General features: G+C 38.6%; 1 protein-coding gene across 2 annotated transcripts in view; it reads left to right on the forward strand.

Moving 5' to 3' along the window:
• Positions 1-447: 447 nt before the first annotated feature.
• grin2ab (glutamate receptor, ionotropic, N-methyl D-aspartate 2A, b) overlaps positions 448-27,847 on the forward strand; it is a 109,896-nt gene continuing 82,496 nt past the window's right edge. For both annotated transcript variants that reach the window (XM_039805513.1, XM_039805522.1), the window contains exons 1-2: positions 448-1,264; positions 2,215-2,421. In XM_039805513.1, coding sequence (XP_039661447.1) covers positions 1,247-1,264; positions 2,215-2,421 — 225 coding nt within the window. In that variant the 5' untranslated portion in view covers positions 448-1,246. The remainder of the gene's footprint in view (positions 1,265-2,214; positions 2,422-27,847) is intronic.

Consider the following 27,847-nt stretch of genomic DNA (forward strand, 5'->3'; position numbering starts at 1 on the left):
CACACACACATACACACACACACACACACGGGGAGAAAGAGATAGAGAGATAGGCCTACTCGCACACACGCGCGCACGCTGTTTGTTTTGGCGAGGTGGCACCAGGTGATGCCATAAACGACAAATGATGGTGTGCGCCATTACCTCTCTTGCGTCTTCATTTTTTGGAGAAGACACGCCAGAAAAAGCGACACGCGGAGAGACAGAAAATCCCGAGAGAGGCAGAGGAGAAGAAGAGACATATCAGTTTTAACGAACTGTGAAGTTGAAGTCGCTTTGGCTTTGGCCAAATGTCCCTAGCGCGCGCCCTCTTAACTCGCCACATATCTTTTCGATATTTTATAATGGGAAGATGAAGTCACCCAATTCATCCCCCGCTACTATCCCCCTTTCCCCTTCACCACCATTCTGTCATTCAGGCCCGTTGCCCATATGTTTAATTAACTAGGCTGATGTGTAAGTACCTTCAGCCAGCGAAGCGTGGGCGGCGGGCTGCGGGGTAAAGACACCGCCGGAGAATATTTCCTTATTTCTCTCCGCGCGGGCGCTCGGTCGGCTGCCGGAGCATCACCTCTGTCGCGCGGCGCAGAAAAAGCTACAAAAATAACTCGAGCCGTTTAAACTTGTTCCGAATTGTTTAAGGTTGTTTTTGGAGTGCCGTGCTCGTTCGAAGCGCGCGTGACGGAGAGGGTGAGCGAGAAGAAGAAGAGAGGGAGAAAGTGTGCGCGTGTGTGCGCGTGTGTGTGTGCGTTTTGATGTTATTTGTGACGGAATCCCCCCTTCAGTCTTCAAGAATCCGCGAGCGGCGCGAGGAGGAGAGGAGGAGGCGCGCGGACCTGTCCACGAGCCACTGCGGAACGCGCGGGGCTGCCGCTGGAGATTCCAAACCAACGGTTATTTTGGATTGTAGAGTCTTAACTGATCCCCGCGCACTTCAACGGCTTTTTTATTCCCCTTTTCCCCAGTCCGTCTCCACCGTTGAATGAACGGTGTTTGACACCTTAACCGAGAGGAATACTACCTATCTACCGGGGGGGGGGTGAGGTGCTGGTGGAGGTCTTCAGAGGCAGACAGGTGGATTTATCCGTGCGGTGGTGTGTTTTTTTTTGGGGGGGGGGGACTGGATGGAGGAGAAATTGATGGATTAATTTGACGGAGAAGAGTCGTATGTGATTCACACTCCTGCCGAGGGCACCCGAATGGAGTAACAGGCTGCAATGTCATCTCCACCTGGCCGCCTGGAGAGATGTGTCACGGGAATGGGGTGAGTTAGCCTAATTGGTATGTTGTTGTTTTTTGGCTTAGCTTAGAACTAACTCTCTCCTCTCGTAGGTGACACGGATATTGAGCAGCAATTGTCAGGGTTCAGTGGTTTAATATCTGCCGCACACTCACTCTCCTCTGAAAGTGGAGCAGAGGCGGGGTGGCTGGTTTGTGTTCCTCTCTCCGCTCCTTCGTTCGTCCGAGTCCCCGACACACAACCTGCTGCATGTCCTACATAGACGAGCCCGGCACCGGAGAGAGGAGCGTGAGGGGAATATTCGCTAAGCAGCCACAGGCTGTTTTTAACGCTACCCCAATCTCTCTCTCTCTCTCTCTCTCTCTCTCTCTCTCTCTCTCTCTCTCTCTCTCTCTCTCTCTCTCACACACACACACACACACACACACACACACACACACACACACACACACACACACACACACACACACACACAGAGCAATATTTTGTCTTTTTCACCATCCTACCTTTGAATTTAACTTGTGTTTTCGTCACGAGCTTTCCATAATCCATCCAATAAACCCGCGTCTCAGCGTCCCCAATGAAAGGCACACACGAGCACGCAATTGTGCTCCCACGTACACAAACATATAAGATAACACACACACACACACACACACACACACACACACACACACACACACACACACACACACACACACACACACACACACACACACACACACACAGAACTGAGCTGGTAGGCCTATTATTTGATCTAATTCAAACTAAGCATTGTTAAAATGTTTAGTTTGAATTCTGCTGAGTGCTTATGAATCACTAGGAATATAATGACAGTGGGATTGGGTAATAATGTTTATAGTTCAGCACCAGCCTGTAGGCGCGCGTCCTTTTAGAACAGGACCAAATTCAACAAGTCTGCGCAAGGGCTGCAATGCAATGTAACATTTTCAATGTTCGTGTTTTTTTTTCAGATCAAGTTTGAACACTTTTCCTCTGGTTTCACTGACGCTGTGAGAAGGAACCAAAATGCCAGTAAACGGACAGGTCACGGTGGCTGCCTGCACGGGCCCTCAGACCACGGCAGTAAAATTCAGCATTCATCGCACGGACTCCGAAGAAGAAGGCGCAAAACCTCCGCTACCGCAAACCTGCAGCAGCCACGCTTTGTGACAACGAAGGTAAGGACCGCGGCCAGTAACGGTGATCAAGGGAGCTGTGGGACGCTAAGCGGCGCTGTTGCATCACATTAACCCCAGCTACTGATGAGAGGCCGTGTAATGAATTCATATCTCAAATTACAGTTTTCAGGCTTTGAATGCAGTCACGTTGTAGAAACACATTTTCTTCCGTTTTCCTCCTGCTTCCCGTGCCAAGTCTGACACAGAAGTGTCTTTGCCTCCTCTAAGGGACATGAAAGCCATCACACACACACACACACACACACACACACACACACACACACACACACACACACACACACACACACACACACACACACACACACACACACACACACACACACACATATGTTACATGGGGCTTAACTGTAAGAGTTTGACATAGCCTATCTGAGTGATCTGACAGAATATGAATATAAGGCCCTAATTCCTATAATTTCCTTACTCTTATTTTTAATGCTAAATATTGTATGTCTAAATGTATCATGATCATTTAGGGCAAATTATCATTCATGCCATACCAGACTCATTGTGCTTTTGTAGAGAACTGGCGAAAGAGACTGTGGATATGCTCAGCAGTAGGCCTAGCCTATTTTCTTGAATAGTGGGATGACACAAAAGGAGATCAACTCTGTAGGGCATAAATGGAGTAGAGTGGGAGCAGTGAATGTCGAGAGCTGTTGCTGTCTTCATTAATATAAATAACTTGTGCAAAACTGCAATAAATTCTGGGTGTGATGTCATAACACCTTAAAAACTTTACAGTATTTTATAGTAGCCCTCTTCTATTCACCTTCTTTTTTTGTCATCACTCCAGAGAGTTTCCTGCTCAATTGGGTATTGCATTTTCATCTCTCACAGCCCGCTATTAACTAACTGAAACAAAGCCAAACAGGAAAAGCATAGGAATGAAAAATTCTCAGTGATCAGATGCATACCATATTCTGAGTTCCATTTTGGCTCAAGCATGACATAGTGTTGAAATTATGTCGAGATGCATCTCACTGAGCTGTTCACTGAACCATCCCCATTGTTGGCAAAGCAGGTACTGTAGTTCAGAATTCATTTTCTCGAAGCAGCTTGTCAGTGTAGTCAGAAATGAGACTGTGTTGTTCGGTTTCCCTGCAGTTAAAGCTATTTAATCCCTCACATTAATTGTGCTGTTCTCAACATGTTACTGTGCTGCCTTTAACACATTGGCCCTCTTGAGATTATTTTGATAGCACTTAAGTGGAACTGGTGATATTCACACAGACGTTCAGTTCTTATATGCTGGTAAGAAATATCCAAAAGTTGTTAAAAATCTTTTTTTAGAAGAGCATATTCAGAGAGGATTCTTGCAGATTAAAGGCTGCAAAAGGTGAGCAATCAGACTGCACTGTGTCATCCTTGGTTTTTAATTGTGTGCAAGACATTTATAGAGCGAGAGCCCAAAATTAGCCCAAAATCTACAAATGCCTGCAAGTGGGGAAAGGTTCAGAGAGCATTTCATTTTCATTAAAAATACATAGTTTTGACCTCGGTGGTGCAAAAGTATTGCAATTATTATTGTGCATTTACTGACATATAGTCAAAGAATAGCTTATCAACTAATTGATTTACCTTAAGAATGGCTGTTTGATGATAACACATCATTACTGAGAATATTGCTCTGGTATCTTTCAGGTTATTTTAAATGCATTTAAGTCACAAATACTAGAATAAAACCATCTACGAATCCTCATATCCTTTCCTTTTTTTCTCCTACCTTTTCCATGAACATAGAGGATTTTAGGTAGGAGTAAACACACAAGATTGCAACCTAGAGCGTATGAAGAATAATTATAAAGACGCTTAAAAAAGAGAAAAGCCATAGAACCTGTGGGTGGAATATGTACCCTCCTGCCCTGCGTTGTAGCTGTATTTGTCCCGAAGGAGGTATTGACATATCCTGAGATAAGAGCTACAGCAAATAAACCCCTTTTCTGCACAGTATTTTTGGTTGGAGCTCACTATCCACTGAAGTTGACAAACTGCATGTTAGAAAATATCTGCCTAGAATATTAACAGCCAAATCGTGTGCAGCCAACAAGCCTCTGGCGTGGCCTTTAGCTTCTGCTGTCATCTGCTGAGTGAGCACTTTCTTTAAAATCAGTTAAACCTGCTACCGTGCCTGTACTGCGTTGCGCCAGATAATCTTGCACTGACCACATCCACCACCAAGATTTGGCTACATTTAACTTTTAGTGGCAAACAAATTGAGCACATTTTTGATGCCCTGCCTTCACAGTTTCTGTCTTTGTACATACAGTCACAGGTCAAATGGCGCTCACATGAGGCTTGAGAGGATGAAAATGAGCGTTTTCATTTTTGTGTTCCTAGCAATTACCAGTGAAAAGGACTGAGTGACATATGATAAGGAGTTGTTTGACCCCCGCTGGTCTTCTGTATATTGATGTGTGATAGTGCCATCTCAGACACAAGTTAATAACCCCAAAGCCTCTTAAGAACTTGCTCTGTTTAATCATTTAATCAAAATGCAGTTGGTGGTCTCATTTAATGAGTTAGTGAGCCATAGCGATATTAAGTATAGTTTGACTAATACAGGTTTTTGAACTGATATTTTTAGATTGAAGTAGGGCAGTCGTTGTTTTGTGATGATGCTCTACTTCAGTATATTTGACCATTTCATGCCTTAAAACAAGTATTCAGTGTTTTACATAATTTTAAAATTCATCTGTTTCTATGTTACAATTAATAAATAGTCTTTCTTTAATAATCAGTGAACCACTCACCTGTTTAATATTAGAAACAAATCAGAAGAAGATTTAAAATTCGTACCTTAGATTTAAAAAACAAACAAAAATAAAACCCAGAAGAACTGAAACTGCACCACATTTACAGTTACATTGAGCAGTGGTTGCAGCCTTCAAGTCCTGTAGCTTGCACACTAACACTGCCTCGGTTAGCAGTTTGACATTCAAGGGGCATATGACTAAATATTTATATCTAGTACACACCTGCATCAGTGTATCTTTAATGGTTTTATAAGTGTCTCCTTCAGCTCAAGATTCCAGATAAGTCTTATCCAGTTACAACCCAACTTTTTGATAAGATTTAAGTAATCGGATTGGAATAAATCTGAAAATTGGGGGTTTTCAAACCTGAAAAATAATAATCGTTTCTCATGCTAGGATTTTAGAAATCCAATCCTAGTTTTAATCAATCTTAAAACTCATATCTGTTTTTTCAGACTCAAAGGCAGATAGTTTTGATGCTGAAAATCAGGATAATCTTTATCCTACTTAAGAGGTGGTTTCAGGGTGGATTTAACGGAATGACAAGCATAATAGGAACCAACCAAGAAATTGCCACCTTTAGAAGCAGCATTTCATGTTTCTATTTTAATCAACAAATCTGTCAAAATAGTCACATATCCCAAATGCCTCTGTTGCAGACGGATGGACCAGCTGGATGGTTGATGAAAATGGCTTTTTGAACTTTTATTCTTTATAAGGGTGTTTGAATTAATGTTGTTATGTTATCTGATGTTAGTTTTTTTCACTTTGCAGAATAGAAGTTTTGTTTTGTATTATGTTAGCCATTCAGTGACACTTTGAATGTTGCCTTTCAGATCTTATTCAGTGTGCAGTATACTAAAAAAGAAACGTCTTTTATACCATTTATATTTTGTTTAAATCATTTTTGGCTAAGCAGAATTATATTATTGATGGCATTATTCATATAACAGATGAGGGGAGATAAAGGTTAAAGGGATGTTAAGTCATGTTTGGCTTTTATTGAGCTGTATTAGCAGTTAGTCACACCTCCGACACAGTCTATATGTCTCTGGCTTAGCTCCCTATGATGAATGTAACAGTTATATTTTGACATGAAAGCTAATCGATTTGGGGAAAGATCCATCTGTGAAGAGGTAAAATAATGTTCTTATGTTACTGCTTAGTCATTTCCATTGACTCAATAACCAAATCGGTTTTTAGGCTTATTTGTTGGTAATACACAGACCTACTGTAAAACACCTGATGTTCTCTTCACTGATAACAACTAAAATTGATTGTATAAACAATCAAGTATTCTTATGGCTGCATTCATTGAATTTGTTAGCCCTCGACGACAGCATAACAAGCTGAATAAGTGCCTTTAACTGTCTGCTAGCTGGTCTTCAACAACTTCTAAGGAAAATGTCTCATTAGCTGCTGAATGCTCGACTGTGTTTATTAGCTAATCTCCAACAAGCGCCAATCACCCGGGCTGAAAATAATTAAATAAAAATGACCAATTTTAAAGCAGGAATAAACATGTTTACTGTTGTACAACAGCTATAGCTACGTTTCCTCTTCATAACAACTGTGTGGTGAATTGTTATGTAACTCACCAGTTCAAATTATATTAAGGTTTAAAGTTCTGCATAATTTAGGGCAGATATATTCAACAGGGGGTCCGTGACCCCTAGGGGGTCCTCAGAATTGGTGCAGTTTAAAATGATTTTTTTTTAAAGTTTCTTTTCTCAATAATTTCAATGTCTGAACATTTTAATAGCAAAGATAAATTGGCCTATTTGTGATAAAAACCCATCATTTAATTTACACATTGAAGATAAGCTTACTATAAGATAGCCACTATGGCAGCCATCCAGTTGAACTTCAAGGGTAACTAAAATGTTTTCAACCTATTTTCCTATGTTTTTGTGTCTTAAGTGACTGATGGGAACAACAATCTTTGACATTGGTCCAGTATTAAGCAAGATCGCTGCAGTCGGCAGCGGCGAAACAAGCTACAATCTAAGTTAATAGGGCAATTGTCCAGCTTGTATTTACCTTCACAAAAGTGCTTGTTTTGCCACTGACAGGCTCAGATTAATATTCTAAGTATCTGACAACATTATGGAAAGCATCCATTCAGAGATAGACCTTTAAAACCTCTTTGAGACTTTTCTGTTGAACCAGAAACAGCTCTGAAGTCGCTAGCGCTAAACCCACCAGACTCCATTTAAAAAAGCAATACTTTTAGCGTGTGTAGAGCCATCATATTTTCACATGTAAATCGGCAAACTATGTGTTTATTTCAACCAAAACTAGAGTTGTGATGGTTAGAAAAGTGGAAAGATGACCCAAAACGGCTTTTCAGTTTTATTTTGTTTCTGTCGACTTTGAGTAAAGTGTATTTTACGATGCTAAAATTACTGTTTATCTACATGGAGTCAGGTGGGTTTAGCGAACGCAATTTCTAAAAAAGGATCTTACTCTTTAACAGAAAGGTCGACCTACTTAGCAATCCTTTCCATAATGTTGTCAGACACTTAGACTATTAATCTGAGCCTTTCAGTGGCAAAACGAGCACTTTTGTGAAGGTAAATACAAGCTGGACAATTGCCCTATTAACTTAGATTGTAGCTCGTTTTGCCACTGCCGACTGCAGTGATCTCGCTGGACCAATTTGGCCCAGTTTAATGCAACTTATATTTTATATAGTATATATAGGAGGGGGTCCCTACTCTGTCTCTCTTTCAGCTAAGGGTCTTTGGCCTAAAAAACATTGAAGACCCCTGTTTCATCACAGCCGTTTTGAGTGACAGGTGGCTGAAGTCACAGGGGGCGAACATATTCTGTAGGCCGGAGCCGCCCACACTGAGCCGCCCACACTGAGCTTCACAATGGCAAACCTTTAGGTGACGTCACAGAGATTACATCCATGTTTTTTTCTATGGTCTCCCAACTCCGGTGCATTGGGCGAGCACGTAGCACACACTGGGTTTATCAGAGCCTTCTCACTTAAAACCGCTGCCTATTGTGGCTGGAAACGAGGTTGATGAGAGTGGTGAGACTGAACCTAAACAGTGCATTTGGGTGCAAGAAAACCAAAACAATGAGAGATGCTACAACACTCCATAGAGCGGAGAGATACTGCAGAGTTGGGTGATAATTCCCTGTGGTTTCATCAACTACAAGTAACACTTTAACATCACGTTATTTGATTATATATATATATATATATATATATATATATATATATATATATATATATATATATATATATAAATGATTAGTGCTGCTTTAAAACCTCTGTTCCTTTTTAAAAGTAAATACCATCATTTTTGATAATCAATGTCATCATTAAAAAAAGAAATGCACACACGTGCTCTCCTTTGATGCCAGTATTCATCTTTCAGTAGAAAGCTTAATGCTTTTCAAGATGGTGGCTTTTCCTTTTTGATTGTGACCTCCCACTGTGTCTATTTAAATAGTGTGCTTTTGAATTAGCTTGATTAGTATTAAACACAACATGTGGCTTTAAAGTGAAAACATTTCCAGCTTCCTTGGAGGCTTAGTTGTTACCTTAAATTATGGCTTATACACTTTGTCTGTCTAAGGGATTTTCCGAGCTCAAAAAGAGGCTTAGGAGGGGCCTAAGTGCGGCCAGTCTGGTCCTGTCATTTTGGCCAACTTAACACCCAAAACCCATATTCCAATTTTATGCTTTTACAGACACCAGATTTTGGCTCAGACTGATATAACACTGTCCTAGTTAAGACGTTCTTCAGCTTTTTAAATCCAATTTGATTCAGTTTTTCACAGCCACGAGAAACCGATCAGTCACATAAATGTATCAGTAATATTTCACCACTTTATTGATCTGTCTCCAACAGGGATCATTGTGAGTGGTCTCGCTGATTACAGGAAAGATGGTTACCGCTCCATTTAATGTTTTACATATTTTATTAGTGCACAATTAACTCAGTGTGTTACTGAGATGATAAATAAATTTTAACAATGAATACAATTATTATACCAGAGGAGATAACACATGTAGTGTAGGGCTTTCTTTTAACAATGGTACTATGGAGCTGCACAGTAATATACTACTGTGGCACCATCATTCTGTTTCCAAAAGAGGGTGTAAAATGAATAGTTATTGTAATTCTCTGATAAGCCAGCAGCCACATTAAGAAAAGGAAAGGCTGGCAATGTGTGCTCAGCACCAACTGTGCCAATGATGTTAAATCCATAAGACATTTCATCATTCAGCTTCAGAACAATTAAAATGGCTCTATTATCTAACTCATATTGTGTTTTTCGTGAAAATAGAAGTTTCTCAATTACACATTGACTTGAATTAAATTCAAAAAATCATCTTGCAGTATTGATATGAACAGTGACTAAAACAACTGAAGATTTTCTTTTTAAACTGTTGTGTGTTATGGGGAAACGCTTGTAGTGTGTATTGTTGTGAGTTTCAGGCCAAAAACACTTGTTTTATTAGTGAGCACATGTTCAACGTTGGCTAGCAGTGATTTCAGTGAAGTAACTTTAGTTGAAATGAAACCCCTACTCTGTTTTCAGTTAGTTTGTTGTGAAGCATTGAGCTTAATTTCACACTATACAACTTTATGTTTGCTGCAGTCAAACAAAAGTTATAGTGATTTTCAAATTACTTAAAAAAGAATGTAATAAAAGAACATTTTATTTGGTTCTGTTTCAAGGAATGTGCCTTTACTCAGACTGATCTCAATAAGTGGCGTATGTATGACACCCCAATTCGTATGCCATTTTGGCGCATAATCGCTTTTTAGCGATTAAACGGCAGTGTTTATCAATGCCGTTTGGCCTCCATTGACTTATATTACCTTACGATTGCGTGTCAATTTATGCCGTAGCGAGTAGTATGAAAGAATGAAAATCCACATAGGGAGGTTGGTTGGGGTGGTGGATGGGTCAAACAAAACAGGACTTTCACCTAGGAAACCGGGGGATTGTGTCCCGCGTGTCACGTTTCCTAACCCCAACCGTCGCTTTCTTCTTTTCCTAAACCCAACCCCATTATTGTTTTCCTAAACCCAACCGTCTGAAAAGCAATTATGCGTCTTGATAACACACCAAAATGGCATACAAATTAGTCTGATGTATACAGCGTAGACATACACGCGGATAGCTCAAATTGTGTACAGATAACACGCCACTTAGCTCTTCAAGCCTCAGGGATGGGCTAATATTTGCTGCAAGACAAGGACACTCCACGAGCCTAAAACTTTGGCCAAAGTCCCCCTGGTCCAGTTTTTTTTTTTTTTTGCTTGAAGAAATGTATTAAAAATAATTTTTTTACTGGTGCTTGTTTCCTAATGGTTGTAATAATTGGAAAGCCAGTGTGCATCTTTTTAAGTGTCTTTAAGTGTCATGTTGTCTCAATTCTTTGAGTATGCAAATTGAGTATTACATCTGTGGCTCCGTTATATCAGTGACATAGCCTGTCATGCCACTGATAGGAGACTGATGTTACTGGGTAATGTCATTGTGGTTTAAAATAAGATGTTTTGATGGGGCAATTATGTTCCCCACCTACATAGGAGAATACCTACACAGAGAGAAATGGTAAGAAATATATGAATTCCCCATTTTGGGAAGAGTTGTTTCAGAGTTGTTTGAGATTGTTTTCAAAATTAAACTGTGATATCCATTATTGATTTGGTAAAAGTCATCCATGCTTTTATCTCTGCAGTAACTCAGTGGGTTTTCCTCAGTCAAAGTCCTCTCTCCTGTCTCCAATTTGTACAAACACAGCACCTAGGAGACCTCCTGGAGCACTGACTCTGCTTTTATTGATTCTGCTGTTGGTCTTTTTTGTATGTTTTTATCCGATTTTGAAGCACAGGGTACCATGTGGGATTTTCAATCATATAATTGTAGATCAAGGTAGATAGTAGTAATTGCATTTTTTTGATAAAGTACAGACCTTGATTTAAGTGGTGTTTAAGTAGATTTTATACTCGCACTCTAGTGCACCAATTTTTCAACAATATGCTGCTTACCTTGGAGAAACCCACTGATTTTTTTAAACAAATATGTAAACGAATAAGCAAAAAATGTGTACATACATTTGCATACCCATAAATGCCCATAAAGTATACAATAATCAATTATTGACAAATGTGAAAACAACTGAATTACGCTCTGTAAAAGATGATGTGCTTTTGATTACTTTGTACATTAAAAACAAATTAACACAAAGCAACTGAGGTGTATCTTACCATAAATGTAGTCAAAGTGAAGTGGCATCTTCAACGGCTGTCTGCCGGGAAACCTTCAACATGTAATTTTTAACAGTTCACTATATGATTTAGTGTGTCTAGTCAGTTTAAATTCTTTTTTTCTACCAGTTGTTAAGAACTCTGACAGGCAGCAAGATTCAGAGGCCAAAAAATATCCCCAAAGCATCCGCAAATCATCAAAAATATATTACTCCAGGTATAATGCTCCATGCAACGCTGAAGACAGGTGCTGTCTCAGTCAGACGGGGCATCTGGTGATGTGGGAACATTTGAAGCCTCTGTCTCCTCCTGCCAAGTGCAGTTTTTAACAGCAATAAGCAACACATCAAAAAACATATGTTGACCGTGGTGCCCAGAGATGTACGCTCAAAGATAGATCACATGTTAGAGGCTTTTGGAAAGCCATCAAATGTATGCCTTGACCACGAACATAAACTCATTTATATTATAATATATTTCAGACATTGAATCTGTAAAATTGCTCGCTTCATATGTTTTTTAAAGTAATAGCTTTTATGGCATTCAAATGTACTGTAGGTCTCCTTTACCCTCTATCTTCACACAACAGGGCCATTATGGAAAGAGCCGCAGTGTGGTGTTACTGCTAGAGAACAGTAATGAGATAGAAATACTGATTGATTGTTCTCAGGTCTCTCACAGGCTTCATCAGCGATGGACTTTAAAACCTATTTTGCTGTTAAAGTCTTAATTAATGACCATTGTGAGCACGAGGGACGCTCGCCCCCACTTCTCAGTTGTAAATCCCCTAATACGTTTTCACATCAGTTTCACAATTTATTAGATACAGAATTCTATTGCGAGGAAGACAGGTCTGATGTTTATTTTGATTGTAGGATTTTTTTTTCTCCTCTTTTACCCTTCAACGTGAAGTGGGTGATATTTATTCCTCAAAATAATATTAATATGTCTACTGTCTACTGAGATGTTGCCATAATGTTTATCCCGTGGTATCTATCCCTTTTATATCTCTAGTTGTATCAGGCTATTGTGGGCAGTAATGAAAATCAATGAGCAGCACTGCTTTATGGCAATATTGGATTTTTACATGATTTTTAAATCAATGTTTTAAAGCATTTGTCAGCTATTAAATTCACTAGATTATTAAAGCAATCAATGATCCAGAAATGTTACTATATTCTTAAATATTAATATCATGATGTAAAATGATACCATGATAAAGAATGTTATCCATTAGCAAAAAAAAAGTATACTGATCTAACATTACAACAACTTAAAGGGGTGATAGAATGATTATATAGGGTATTTCACACTGTTCCTTATGGTTTCCTAATGGGGTATGTAACATTGGTTGGGCTGAAAATGGCCTGGTTGATATTTTATTGGCCCTTATGCATCCCTGTGTTTTGGCCCTATTTGTAACAAGAGCTTTTCTTCCAAATATGGTATGGTCATGAATATTTAGATGAGCTGCGCGCTGATTGGTTGAGCGACTTGCCATACGCACATATTAGAGACGCGTGCTGATTGGTTCAGCGAATCCCCAATACACATACATTAGAGAAGCGACAGAATCTCATATTCCAGACACTGCAATGTTTCATTACCAAATTCACTTCTGAGACTTTTTTAAGCAAGAAATCAACTATATAAAGCTGAAATATGGCGGCGTTTTACAAAATTTGATGGCTAATTGCAAATTTGGTAAGACGTGTCGGACTTTAGGAGCCCCACACAGTTTGACGAGAAAGCGGCAGCCTGCTGGGCTCCATACCCAGGGCAAAGTCACCCTTTTGTGGATACTGCACTACGGGCTCCGCGGCCAGCTGCCGGCATAACTATAATATATTTACGGTTTGAATTTCGCCACGCCACTTTGATTTTAAGGCATTTTTATGAACGTGAGGCGTCTTTGTAGGCGAATCAGCAGCTGCTTGCAATATGTCCCATTCATTACAATGGGGAAATACCGCAGCTAGCTAGCTACACTGTCGCCATAACTAAATTATATTTACAGTTTGAATTTCGTCACGCCACCTATATAACATCATTCCCCAATGTCTTATAAAGCTAACCGTTGTGTCCGGATTTGGTTTTTAAGGCATTTTTATGAACGTGAGGCGTCTTTGTAGGACGAGCAGCTGCTTGCAATATGTCCCATTCATTACAATGGGGAAATACCGCAGCTAGCTAGCTACACTGTCGCCATAACTAAATTATATTTACAGTTTGAATTTCGTCACGCCACTTATATAACATCATTCCCCAATGTCTTATAAAGCTAACCGTTGTGTCCGATTTGATTTTAAGGCATTTTTGGAACGTGAGGGCCTTTGTAGGACCAGCAGCTGCTTGCTATATGTCCCATTCATTACAATGGGGAAATACCGCAGCTAGCTAGCTACACTGTCGCCATAACTAAATTATATTTACAGTTTGAATTTCGCCACGCCACTTATATAACATCATTCCCCAATGTCTTATAAAGCTAACCGTTGTGTCCGATTTGATTTTTAAGGCATTTTTATTGAACGCAAGCGTCTTTTGTAGGATCGAGCAGCTGCTTGCTATATGTCCCATTCATTACAATGGGGAAATACCGCAGCTTGCTCACTTTCGCATAACTAAAGTATATTTACAGTTTGAATTTCGCACGGCATGAATATTACAGGTTCCTCAAGGTCTTACAAAGCTTAGCTAACACTTGTCCGATTGCGATTTCAATTGAATGTATTTTTGTGAATGTCAGAGTTAGGAGAGGCTAGCTAGCTCTCATTGATGGACTCCATCTCACCGCGGCTCTATCAATGAGACTCGCGGACAAGAGGTCTTATTTCCCGATTGTTTGTTTAAATAACTCAACACACATACCCATTATAAGATTAACTGAACCTGCGGGCTGCGGTAAAAGATTGCGGGGTATCAAGCTCGTTGACACTGCGGTCAGGGCGACGATGTAGCAACCCAGGCAGCACCAACACGGGCACTAAACTCCGGCACACAGTCGGAGAAAATTTGCAATTAGCCATCCTTTTCGTATAGCGGCCCATATTTGAGCTTTATATGGTTGATTTCTCGCATAAAAAGTTTCAGAAGTGAATTTTGTAATGGAATAGCAGAGATCTGCGTGACCTAGCTAGATTCAGAAGACTACCTGATCTCAGGTCAGTTGTGTAGCCTATGTAAATGTTGGGGCGTGACTGTTCTCTTTAAGGTTCCGGATTTTGAGACGCTTTGGCGTAGCAACTCAGCTTTGTTGGGATTCGCCCGTTTTCAGCGGCAGTTTCAAAATATGAGATTTTCATAGTAAAGGGGTGTCAGTGGGACTTTGAGCTTCTATGTATGTCCTATTTACCCACCGAACTGTCGTTATTCAACTATGACAGGGTAAAATCGGTTTTGCATTCTATCACCCCTTTAAGATTGTCTCATTTACAATATTCAGTAGTTTATTAAATTGATTTTATTTTCTTTGTACATAAGAGATGATAATTAAGTGTGATAAACTTAGAACAAGATCATTTAACTTTCTCTGTTGTAGCCTTTGTTACAAGATCCAACTCAGTAAGATCGCTGTCGTGACTTTTACAGAAAAGAGATTCTGGCGCATTTTCAAACAAACCGAGCATGTAAAACTGGCAGCACATTTACGCGATAATGTGCACGTCTGAAAGTAGCTTGAGTAGAAAATCATGAAAGTCAAAATAACATGCTATCTGGACAATGTTTCCTTGTGGAAAGTTAAACAAAAATAATTGTGTACAAGCCAAGTTAGTCCCAAATCTTCCTCCTATTACATCAGATAAGAACAGGACCAGCTCAAATGTCCTTTATTTAATTCATGATTAGCAGTTTGCCATTTTGTCTGGCTGGAAAAATGTAATTTCAATACTTTTATTTCCCTAACTTATTACAGCAATATGTAGTCTTTAGAAGACATTTGGTGGATTAATAAATGTCTTCACTTTCATCAATAATAGATTGTTCAAGAGAGTGGTGCACTTGTCATGCATTAAAATCAGTACAAATTCAGTTTTTGGTTAAAAATTTAGAGGTGAATTTATTCCATCATTACATGAGATTGTCTAACAAGGCTTACCACTGATTGTCTACAACCGTCGCGTGTCATTTTAATGTTTCAGGTCCTTTTAATAATGGAAAGCTCGACAAATCACATTTTATATTTATAAGGATGGCCCAGTCTTACCTCATAATACTGTGCTGTGTTCTTGGTGTTCTCTACCCTGGAAATCCAGAGTTCTCGCGAGAGCACAATTTGAATTTGCTCAGCGAGACACTCTACAGGGTTTCCGCGGGTCATTAAAAAGCATGAAAAGTAATTAAATAGATTTTGTGAAAATTCAGGCATGAACTGGCATGAAAAAGCATGAACTTCGATGTTCAAAGGCATTAAAAATTATGTAAACTTGATGGAATAAAAACATTGTTTTTCACGATTTATTTTGTTATATATAAACATCTAAATCTAATTTTGATCGGTAGTATAGCGTAATGGTTGACCTTTTAATTGGCTGGCTGTTTTTTACTGCTGGTGCACGAAGTTGCGACACCGGATGCTAGTAATGCAACGTGCGGTGAGTGTGAGTCTACTGTCTATGGTGTGAGTGAGTGTACGCTGTGGCGAAAGAACGGAGGAAATATCAAATGACGGAAAAATGGGACAATTGCAAGTTTGGGGACTGGTTGACATGATTTTGGCGAATTTGCCTACTGCCGTAAGCAGTATAGGTTCATTACTTTTAATTATCGGTGCATGTTGTTTTGAGATCCGCGGGGCAGAGATGCGAGCTGCTCAGTGAACAGTGTTTTAAATATTTGTATTTCTGTTGTGTTCTTATTTTGTGAAGCATCTTGTGTTGCGTTTAATGACTGTAAACCGTCTTGTGAGCCATCTGACAGTTAAATTTGGATTTTCAAATATTAAAATTTGGCATTGTCAAATGCTTACAATTTGTGTGTGAAAGTATCTGCAGTTGGACATGGGTATGAAATTAGTTTAAAGTGGCATAAAAAAGGGCATGAAAAGCATGAAATGAGATTTGCTGATACCTGCAGAAACCCTGCTCTAACATTCAGTAATGATGCTCATTAACTATGCCCTTGTAGCCGAGCTGCACAAATCACATTGGTGTATCTGATATAGGCGGGCCAGAGCTAAACAGATGACGACAGTGCTGCGACGTCAAAGTCATTAGTAAACATTGCAAGATGGCTACGGATGAACACCAGTTGTTAGAAATGGCTTTGGCCACTACAATGAACGAGTTTCTTTTTATCTACAAGAGGAACAGAAGACGGCGCTCAAATCGTTCCTTTGCAAGAAGGACGTTTTTGCTGTTTTGCCAACCGGATATGGCAGGAGTTTACTCTACCAGTTAGTTCCGCTGGTAGCTCCGTGTATTGTTGTGATTGGTCGTAGTGTTATCCAATTGCGTGCACTGAGATTTTCAAATGCATGCTTGGTGCTGCCCCTCGAGTTGGACCATTTTCATTACTCATTGCCAGATCCTTAATCTTTCGGATTTGAGTCTGAGTTTTCAAATAATACAAGTTTACTGCAAAAGTTTGTCATGTAAACAAACAGATCCCTAAAATTTGCTATCTGGTTAATTATATCTTTATTTACCTTGTTTCATGCACCCAACATTGCAAGCTCTTTGACTAAAACAGTTACAGTTAGGTTATACCATTATTAACATGCAAACATTCACCCCCTGTGCAATTTTAATGTAAATGGCCCCTTTCTATCTCTCCAAGGTCGGAAAAATCGTAGTCTTGCTTAGCCTCCTCCAAAGCACGCTGGAGGAGAGTCTGGAGGAAAACATGCTCTGGTTTAATGGCATTTCTTTAAACCAATCACAATCGTCTTGGGCGGTGCTAAGCACCGGAGAAAAGCCCCGGTGCCACTGCAAAATAGGCTCGGAAGGAACTTGTTTTGGTGGAATATGTGTACGTTTAAAAGTTGTTTTAGTCCTGCAACAGAAAACTCAGATAGGACAGATAGTCTAGCTAGCTGTCTGTCTTTACCCTGCAGAGATCTGAGAAAAGGTTAACCACAGTCCTCATAAATCGACCGGAGTTTAAAAGGCCAACACAAAGGAAGTCCAAGGCAATGGATATCCGGCCTAAATGAGTGAACGGAGCAATCCCGGAAGTGGAACGTCAAGGATATAGACTAGAGAAATCTTAACTGAATGACTATACACTTCCCCCACCATGGTACGGCTTCATAATAACTTTTTTTTAATGACCTTCCTTCCCCCACCCTCAACTTTTGACTTTTAGTTTCTTCCGCAGTAGTTGTGTTTTTTTGTCTAGCTTCCTGTACTCACAAACACAAATACTCTCAAAGTCAAACATATACACAGATACATACATGCAGGTAACACTTTCTATGAAGCCTGTCTCTATAATGCATTATAAACACAGTTATAATGTGTTTTAATCTGCTTATAAAGCTCTATACTATAAGTATAGTTGTAAGCGCTCATAAGTTAATCATAATGCTTTATAATTATAATAATAACACATTAAAAAACATTTTTATAACTTATAAGGTCAAGTATCATAATATTCTATAATTTCTGGTCACTTTGTGTCCATAATGCATTCTAAACACATGTATGAGTTTATAATCTGTTTATAGCAATGTATACGTATAGTTATAAGCACTCATAAATAGTCATAATGCTTTATAACAATCATAACACATGAACCATTTTATAATTACTTATTAAGTCAAGTATCATAATACTCTATAATCTCCTTGTCTCCTCATCACTCCCTGACTACCATTTTCTTTCCAGGATCATAGTGTATTATAATTCTCATAATTTTAATACATCATAATCAGTTTATAATGCATAATAATCACTGCTACAAGGCATAATAATGTGATTATAAGTTACTCTAAGTGGTCATTGGGTGCTTTAAGTAAAGTAATGAAATTGCTGAGGTATAGGTAGATATAATACCTTACAAGCAGGTTATAATTCACTATAACAAGGTCACTGTTTGCTTTGAGTAAAGTGAAAAACAGTTATTTAAATCTATGCAAGAAGAACACAGAAAACGTTGTAAAACAGGTCATAACAGAGATGAGTACTCCAATTTGAAACAACTTTTTGGTAAAGAACAACTATGATGGACATTTCACTAATGTAATGTAAAATCTCAATTCACTCAAATTATAGATAATACCTGAAGTCATTTTTACTTCACCTGTTTCTGAAAATAACATCATAACAAGTACTCTACTGATAGTACAGGTAAGGTACTACAATTTAATAAACTGAACGATGGACATGTGTTTTTCACTAATGTAATGTTTCACTCAAATTTTACCCACTAAACACTAATGTAACCCCTATTTTGCTAAATTCACCTTTACTCTAAGTTTTTAAGGAGCTAAGGAACATTGGTTGTTATAACCATAAAAGAAAGTGCACAGACAACAAGGTAAATTGCAAAATTAAATATTTAGTAGCTTAAATTTGCAGACTTTTGAATTTTGAATCTCAAAATTGTGTCCCCCAAACACATTTCTCCGCATTGCTGAAATTTTGATGTGGAAAAAGGCTGTTGGGTTTTAAGACTGTGTCTAAAAGTAAGGCGGTTTTATTGAGGACAAACAGGAAGACACTTGGACCTTACATTAATGTTAATCAAATAAAAATGATATTTCAAACAAGACCTTTCCACCATATCCCGCTTGCGAATAAAGACAACATTCATATTTTGCAATTCAGTGTCTGGGTGGGTGGATAATGATGCACACTGCTCTTTAGTAAAAGCAGAGCAATCTCTGAAAAATGTAAACCCTAGTGCTCCCAGGTCAGAAAAAGCATATTTGAGTATGATGTGAAAGTGCACCTGTATTAAAATTATTTAGAGAGAATACACTGACTGATTTCTTTGAATTAAAACCATTACCAACATTTCTTATTTCATTTAGTAGTTTTTAGTAGTAGAGGTAAAAGGGCAGTAGTGTTATGTTTGTGAATAATTTTCACAAACATAACACTACTGCCCTTTTTTTTTAGTTTCTCACTTGCTAAAATTTCCATATCTAAGACTAAACTGTTGTGCCTTCAAATTAAACATAAAACATGTACCTTGTTCCAGTCTGATATTGCAAACTATGTTTTCTAAAGTGCAGGGAGTCAATTGATTCATTATCAAATATTTTTGGTATTCGGTTTGACAACCTTTATTATACATTTATAAAATACGAAACCAGAATGTAGTCCTAGACTTATTTCTATCATTGTTCCTGTACTGGTGCTTACATGGTTCAACAACCTTTATTAAGATTACAACAATCATTTAATGTCTGACATCAAGATAAGGGAATAAACAATTGAAAAATGTATTTCAGAAAGCGGACATGATAAAAAGTTCTATTGACACCCATAAAAAAAACACCAGAGTTATTTCTGTAAGTTGACTAACAACAACTTGTAGGCCTGAATAAATCTCAACCAAAAAAAGTGTGTAGCTATGTAATGAAAGAAGATGACATCCCCATTAATCCTGCCTACAATTTCATTGGTCAATTGTGCCTCCAATTGACCAAAACAGAAAGTAGAGGGCCCAGGACACTGCCTTGTGGCACTCTACAGGTTATGGGCACAGGGTCAGGGTGTTACAGCTGGTATTTCCTGACAGATAAGAAGCCACCCACCTCACAGTTGTATCATCATGTCCATTGCCTTTAGCTTGGAAAGAATATATAAGAATATGTTAAAAAAACCCAATGTATATTATTAAACAACTGCTACAATAGAATACTCCTAAAAAAATGTCTTATACATAACTACAGCTGTAGTGTTAGGTTTATGTTCGTATCATAAACCCTACACAAACAAGCATGGTCAGTGCAAAAATCGTGTTCTGCACAGCAATACATTTGTCTTTCGAAGATTTTCAGAATTTTCTCGTAGGAGAAAATTGATGAAGGGAGATTTTATGATTTACCTGCTTACTTACTTAACTCACCTGACATGCTTAACACAGGAAGCGGCCACTATTGCATTCCCAACACATTACTGACTCTGTGTAGCTCTGCTCCTATCAGTGACACCTATGATACTGCACTATTTGTTTCTTTTAGTAGACGAGGTGTTAGTGAACTTTAATGAAATTATTTAAGATATCTGCTGCCAATCAAACTGACTAAGGAAAACTACTGCCAATTAAAAAAACATAATAAAAATACACAAAGTAAACAAAAATGTTTTTTTTTTCAAGGATTCCACACCTTTTAAAACATTTTTCCAATATGTGCTTGAAGACGTCATACCACCATCTGCAATGTGTTTTAATTTTTTTACCGAACTGAGACACAACTTAGCACAGACTGCCCAGTAATGTGACAAGCTTGGCTAGCTTCTTACAGTAATATTGCAGCCAAATAAAACTAAGAAACAATAATGGTGGGTGGCACACTCTTCTTTTACCTTCTGCAAACTATGTATCTTTCCCAACAAATATAACAATGAACTGCCCTACTCTAAAAAGAGAGAGAGAGAGAGATTGTTGGGGAAAGCTTACCTTTCTTCCTCAACCCCCCTTTATCCCTTTTTTTTAATGCTCTCTTGGCCCTAAACTCTGGCTCTGTTATCTCAGAATGTATCTGAAAAACAAAACAATGCCCAAATTGCTGCAATTTCAATCAATCATTTAAAACATTTCATCAACAGAAAAAAATTATATTTACCATATACACATAAAAGTTTTAGAACACCCCAAGTTTTTTATTGAAATGTTAGCAGTTCAAGTCCAATGAATAGCTTGAAATGGTACAAAGGTAAGTGGTGAACTGCCTGAGGTTAAAAAAAAAGTAAGGTTACCCAAAACTGAAAAATAATGTACATTTCAGAATTTTACAAAAAGGCCTTTTTCAGGGAACAAGAAATGGGTTAACAACGTAAAGCTGTTCTGCAACAAGGGGAGGTTGATCAAGCTTTGAAAGTTGGTGCTACCAATTCCCACAGGTGTTCCAACTTGTCTGGATTACTTACAACCCCCTCTGTTTGTATAAAAGCATTGTTGGAACACACTGTGGTACCGTACCCTGGTGAGCATTATATGAACAGTATTGTACTGCAGAAAGTAGTGTGTTGCCATAAAAATGGCGGGAAAAAGGCAATTAATGGAAGAGAGACAGACCATCATAACACTTAAGAATGTTGGTCTTTCCTACAGAGGAATTGCGAAGAAAGTCAAGGTGTCAGTGAGTACAGTATTCTTCACCATCAAAAGGCACTTAGAAACTGGGGGAAACTCTGACAGGAAGAGGTCTGGCAGACCCAAAGCCACAACAGAATCAGAAGACAAGTTTCTGAGAGTCAACAGCTTACGTGATAGACAGCTCACAGGATAACAGCTTCAAGCACAACTTAATAGTGGTCGTAATAAGCAAGTCTCAGTTTCAACTGTAAAGAGAAGACTTCGAGCTGCAGGTTGGATAGGTCGAACTGCAGCAAGAAAGCCATTACTAAGACGTCAGAATAAGAAAAAGAGGCTTGCCTGGGCCAAGAAACATCGTCAATGGACTACTGAAGACTGGAAGAAGGTGTTATGGACTGATGAATCAAAATTTGAAATCTTCGGTTCATCACGCAGGATTTTTGTACGCCATCGAGTTGGCGAAAGGATGGTTCCTCAGTGTGTGACATCAACTGTCAAACATGGAGGAGGAAGCATGATGGTCTGGGGCTGTTTTGCTTGATCCACGGTCGGTGATTTGTACAGAGTGAAAGGCACCCTGAACCAAAACAGCTACCACAGCATTTTGCAGCACCAAGCAGTACCCTCTGGTATGCGCCTAGTTGGTCAGGGGTTCATCCTACAGCAAGATAACCCCAAAAAAAAATCCACCCTTTACCCCAAAACCCCAAAAAAAAATGAAACCCCCACAACAAATAAGGTAAATGCTTGTTAAAAACATGGAGTGGCCAGCACAGTCACCAGACTTAAACCCCATTGAGCTGGTTTGGGGTGAACTGGACAGAAAAGTGAAAGCAAAGCAACCTACAAGTGCCACACATTTATTGGAACTTCTGCAACAGAGTTGGGAAGAACTTTCTGAAGAATATTTGATTTCCACTGTAGAAAGAATGCCACGAGTGTGTTCAGCTGTTAGGGTTAGGGTTAGGGGCTGTATTACGCATTTGCTGTTAGCTACAGTATTTAGGACAACACTAACTTTGCCGATGTTGTCAAGTTACATTGTTTAGCAAATCCAAAACCGACAGCATTAGACAACATAAAATTCACTTGATGTGCATGTTATTTATCAAACAGGTGCAGCGGCTTGGAAGCGCAGTTCCCCTTTCATCTGAGACATAGCTTGCGTGCGATCAGTGAAGTGTGCCTCTCTTCTTCATGCAAATGCATTTAAAGGAGGATTGCACACATAACACAGGGAGATTTCATAAAAGTGGTTGACTGCACATTCTGGTAAAGATTTTTTAAGGCTCACCCGATATTCAAGGATCAGAATTAAATATTTGCCTCTACAATGTAGGGGCAGATTTGAAATGGTATAATAAAGGAAGGTTGTGTTGGGGGAGATGAAAATTAATAATCCTGCATTCTGTGGAAATCACCATGACAGCAGAAACATGTGTAGGAGAGCTACAGTGAATTATTTAGAAATGAGAGTGACAGCTTCTTAGAAAGAAAAGTAGTGCAGTATAAAGAAGATAAAGAGGGTGGAGAGTTGTGGCTTTGTGATCATTTAATATGAGCTAATGCACTTCGGTGATTGCACACTTGACATCGAGTTGCAGTGGCATGTATTTTTTTTAAGGCAATTTATATGCTTAATGACTATTGCATTGGTTTTACAAACCTTAAGATCATTTTATAGCATACATAACTACATTTTAATTTTTCTGGGCTTGATTTCTTTCAAGATTTATTACCCTATTGTATACCCATTTTACCACTGAACTGCATCTTTGGAGAGCTCGTTTATATGCAGAATGCACCTAAAAGACCTACTGCTTTAGTAAATCATATGCTATTTAATGTAGATTGCGAGCTCAAATATGTACATGGATCTGGCCCTGACACTTAGTTTGGAACTGGGTATTATGGGGATTAACAAACCAAATTGAAAAAAATGCTTTTGGACCACTAACGTTGTAAAGAAAAATGGGATGCCAAGACATTATTTTAGGGTGGCAGCTGCTATCTTATTCTACCTTAGTGTCTGTGCAACAGCACACGAAAGAAATGATATAATGTATTATATTATTCAACCTTGACTGTAGAGAGATCACAGCCAACTGTTATCTCATATAATGCAATAGGCATTTGTTTGTGGGTTAAATGTTAAGATGATGTTGGACTTTTTCTCTTGAAAGTTGCAGATAAGCAAATGTTAATTATAAAATATCTAGATTTAGAAATGACGATTTCTATGTGCTTTCTAAACGAAAGGTTTTGAGGTTCAACAACAGACTTCTCAGGTTGAACCATAACATTGTTGAAGCAAGGACACCACAACATCATCAAAGGATGATAAAAGGGGAACGCATGAGATTGGCATTCAAAGATGTACATGACTTTGTTACTAACTTGTTATTAAATATTTGGTATGAAAATACATTCACTTTAGTTGCTCGTTGTTCAGAAGCTCACCACTCCAATGGCATTTATTGCTGGCCATCCTTTTTGTTTTGTTGTTTTAAAATGGCTTCAACAGCATCCAAAGATCTAATTGTATGTTCAGCTCTCACATTGCACCAAACACTTGTCAATTTTACCATGTCAATTTAAAAAAGAAAAGAAAATAGCAGATAATTAGTTGGAAAAATTAAATAAAATAGGGAAACAAATGAGATAAGATATATTGTATATAAAACACTAGACACAGCAGTATCGGATTGGTCACACATGGTCTTCAAAAATGAAATATTTTTGGGAAAACCACATACATGAGAGGCTTCGTTTTGTATGATGGATGTAACAATTGTAGCATTGAAGCAATGCTCCATGCAAATAGATCTTGGCAAAAAAAATGATTGAGAGGAACGTGTTTAACATATACTGTAAATGGACAGTGGAAAAGTAGGTTGTGCTGCAGAAGTTTCAGAGTTTCTGTGGATGTTTTGATACTTTTTTTGTCCACAGTGAAAACTGCTTAGCATTAAAATCCATTGAAACTGACTGAATGTTGTTGTTCATAAGTAAACTACAAACTTGTACAACCTCATTTCAAGCCTACAAAGGTTGAGTGGTTGCTATTCAAAAGACAGATTGTGGGTGGAGTATCACTTTAAGATATTTTGGGGAAACATGGCCCACATACCACGAGCCTAATTTGTGTTGTCATCTAGAGATACCATGTTGAGCTGCTTCATTGGCGATGAATGAAAAAATGAAATTGTGGACCGATAGATTTAAGCAATTACACCCACATGAGCTTTATTTAATAGGAGTTAGGGCTAACATTGTTGAACCAAAAAATGTGCTTATATCCGAGGAAAATCCCTCTGGGTTGTGTTACACTGTGCAAAAACACGTCCTCTGATTCATTGTCACTGAGGCAGCTTGAGGGCCTCTTAATGCCAGCTACCATTTGAGCACAGGGTGTGCTTTGACAGAGGCATCATTTTAGCAAATTTAACTTAAAAATAAATAAATAAAGGAAATAATATTAGACTAATTTGCTGCTTAGAGGCAAATTTGTACAATTTAGGAAACATGTTTAGATGAGCACCAACAAAAGCTCCCTACGTTTTATTGCTGTGAATCAGCTATTGAATACTAAAAGACATTTTAGAAGAGGTAACACCCTTGGCAGGATACTAGAGAATTATGCCGCTGAATATTATTAAATTATTAACATCTTGATTTTTTTTTTGTTTTATGGAAATATTGGCATAAATGCTAACATAGGGGGAAACAGTTCCCACAGGAGTCAGCGGATATGATTTTACGCACAAATGCAAATCCTGCAAGACAGCGGGAACACTCAGTGACCCAAAGTTTTCCAGCTATGTTGACCATTTTGGAAGCTGTGACACAGTACACTTCGACTTCTTATAATGTTAGCCCTGATGCTAACTCCAGGGAAAGTTAGTGTAATCTGGTTCCATTGGTTGAAGCTGACACTAATTTCCTGGGACAAGAGTGTAGCGGTGTGTGATTTAGCGGCGTATGCTAAGTGCTGCTGGAGCTGCAGGCTAGTCTGTGGGCACCAGGGCAGAGAGAGCAAGCTGGGAAAGTACTGACTTGACTAACTGGCCTGATTAGACCGGGTGTGAGATGACATGGATCAGATACACACACTAACCCACCCAGAAAGACAGATTGGCAGAATTAGAGGAAAAGAGTTTAAAAAAAGAAATACATAAGAGAAAATGATTAGCATACATGAATGCAAAGTAAGAAAATGAAAAGAGGGCAGGATATAGAAGAGATACAGAGACAGTGGGTTAATTTTGTGGACGTGATGTTTCCTCCCGGGGTGTTTTTCAGCTCTGCTGGACTGTGGTGGTGTAAGAAATTGGCTGAGATGCAACGTAGCATTCACATCATGGTTTCATTAGCTCTCATTCAGCCCAAGGCATTTCACACTGCATTTCCTCTACTCATCTGCTTCTCTTAGATCTGTACACATTACAGGAAAAGGTAACACAGAGTAAGCTAAAGTGGGAGCAGGAGCTTAAACTCCTCTGTATTAGACCGGAATCTGGTTAGGATATAGAGTTGAAAGAAATGTTATTTTTCATCTCGGTGAATGTTATTGATTGATGCAGACACTTGTGTGCCTTTAGCGATTTGGAATGTTTCCCCTCATAGCCCCATGACTTGGGTAAATCTGATTACATTTATTACTGGGTTATTTTATTCATTAATAGCCGGCACTTTACTTTGAACATTGCCTACAGGCATAGATTATGTTCAAATAAAGGCAGACAGGGGAAAAGAGATTTAGGGTGTCACATGAAGCCCGATTAGCACTTTAGCAAAAATAAAGTTAGGTTTAACCCTGCTCTCCTAATGGTTGCCCACTTTTGAAAAGTGGAGGACAGAAAGAGGACAACTCCCAGTTTATGCCTATCATGTAATCTTTGGTTTTGCACTTGAGACTGGCACTAATAATTCGATTCAGGTCACATATCTGAGTCACACTGTTTTTTATCAAAGATAAATACAAGCCACTCTTTGAGAAACCCGACGGGTCGTTTTACAGCACTTACTGCGTTTTTCAAGACATGCTCAGAATACTCATGACTCTTGACTTCTGATGATCCAAAATATATTTTGTCCACAACACGGTGAAGTCGATTTTTAACTCCTTTCACAAGGTGTGACTCAACTTCTTTTAAGCAAACAAACATAGCAAAAAGTGGGAGTTCTTGCTTGTTCTCATAGGACACAAGGAAATTATGAACGTGTTATCATATACACAAAAATATGAAATAGTAGAAAATAAGATGATTTTAGATGATAGATTTTTTTTTACATAAAAATGATTAGGAGTTTTTGCAACAAATTAAGTTTCATCTTGTTACTTTTCTTTAAGCTTCGTACAGTGCTCTCTTCCTATCATTATACATGTACTGGTAGGCGATATGTTATCAATCCCTCTGTGTAAACACACTTTGTGGGATTAGAAATCCTGAGAAAAGACAGTTACTGTATAAACACCTTGAAGGCTGGTTATCTAGGATTACTTTTTTTTTGATAAGATTTAAGCAGCTCATGAAATAAGGACATATCAGTATTTTCTACCTTGTCAGTTTGCGAACATATAAACACCTTACAACACAGTATTCACCCACTGACACACACACTGATGGCAGCGAGTTGGGGTTCAGTGTCTTGCTCAAGGACACTTTGACGTGTGGACAGGATGAACGCGGGGACCGAACCGCCTACCCTGTGATTAGTCTCCCTCCTGAGACACAACCACCCAACCTACACATGTTTTCCCTAGCTTTGTGGACGACTTAGGTGAATGCAGGGCTCCAGGCTAACTTTTTGCCTTGGTTGCACTGGTGTGCCTAACTTTTTTTATTTAGATGCACCAGCACAAAATTTAGGTGCACCCAAATTTTTCCCCGCGCCCCGTTAACGCTGAATGGCGATACGCGATATATAGCTCTCTATTTTTTTACAAAGTGGGCTAAATGTTAAATTTTAAGTCAAAGCCACTTTTCACAAGCTCTTTTATTAAAACAGATTGTGATTAAAATAAAATGCAAAGACAGGGTTTCATTTACCAGTTTGAAAATATACAGCTGCAACACATGTAAATGAAAGTTATCTGAAATAAATAGCCTAGGATATATATATATATATATATATATATATAGAAAGCTCCTTCACTTGTTTTCAACAACAATAACAGACTGATTAAAA

This window comes from Perca fluviatilis, chromosome 1, assembly GCF_010015445.1.
Source record: "Perca fluviatilis chromosome 1, GENO_Pfluv_1.0, whole genome shotgun sequence".
Lineage (NCBI taxonomy): Eukaryota > Metazoa > Chordata > Actinopteri > Perciformes > Percidae > Perca > Perca fluviatilis.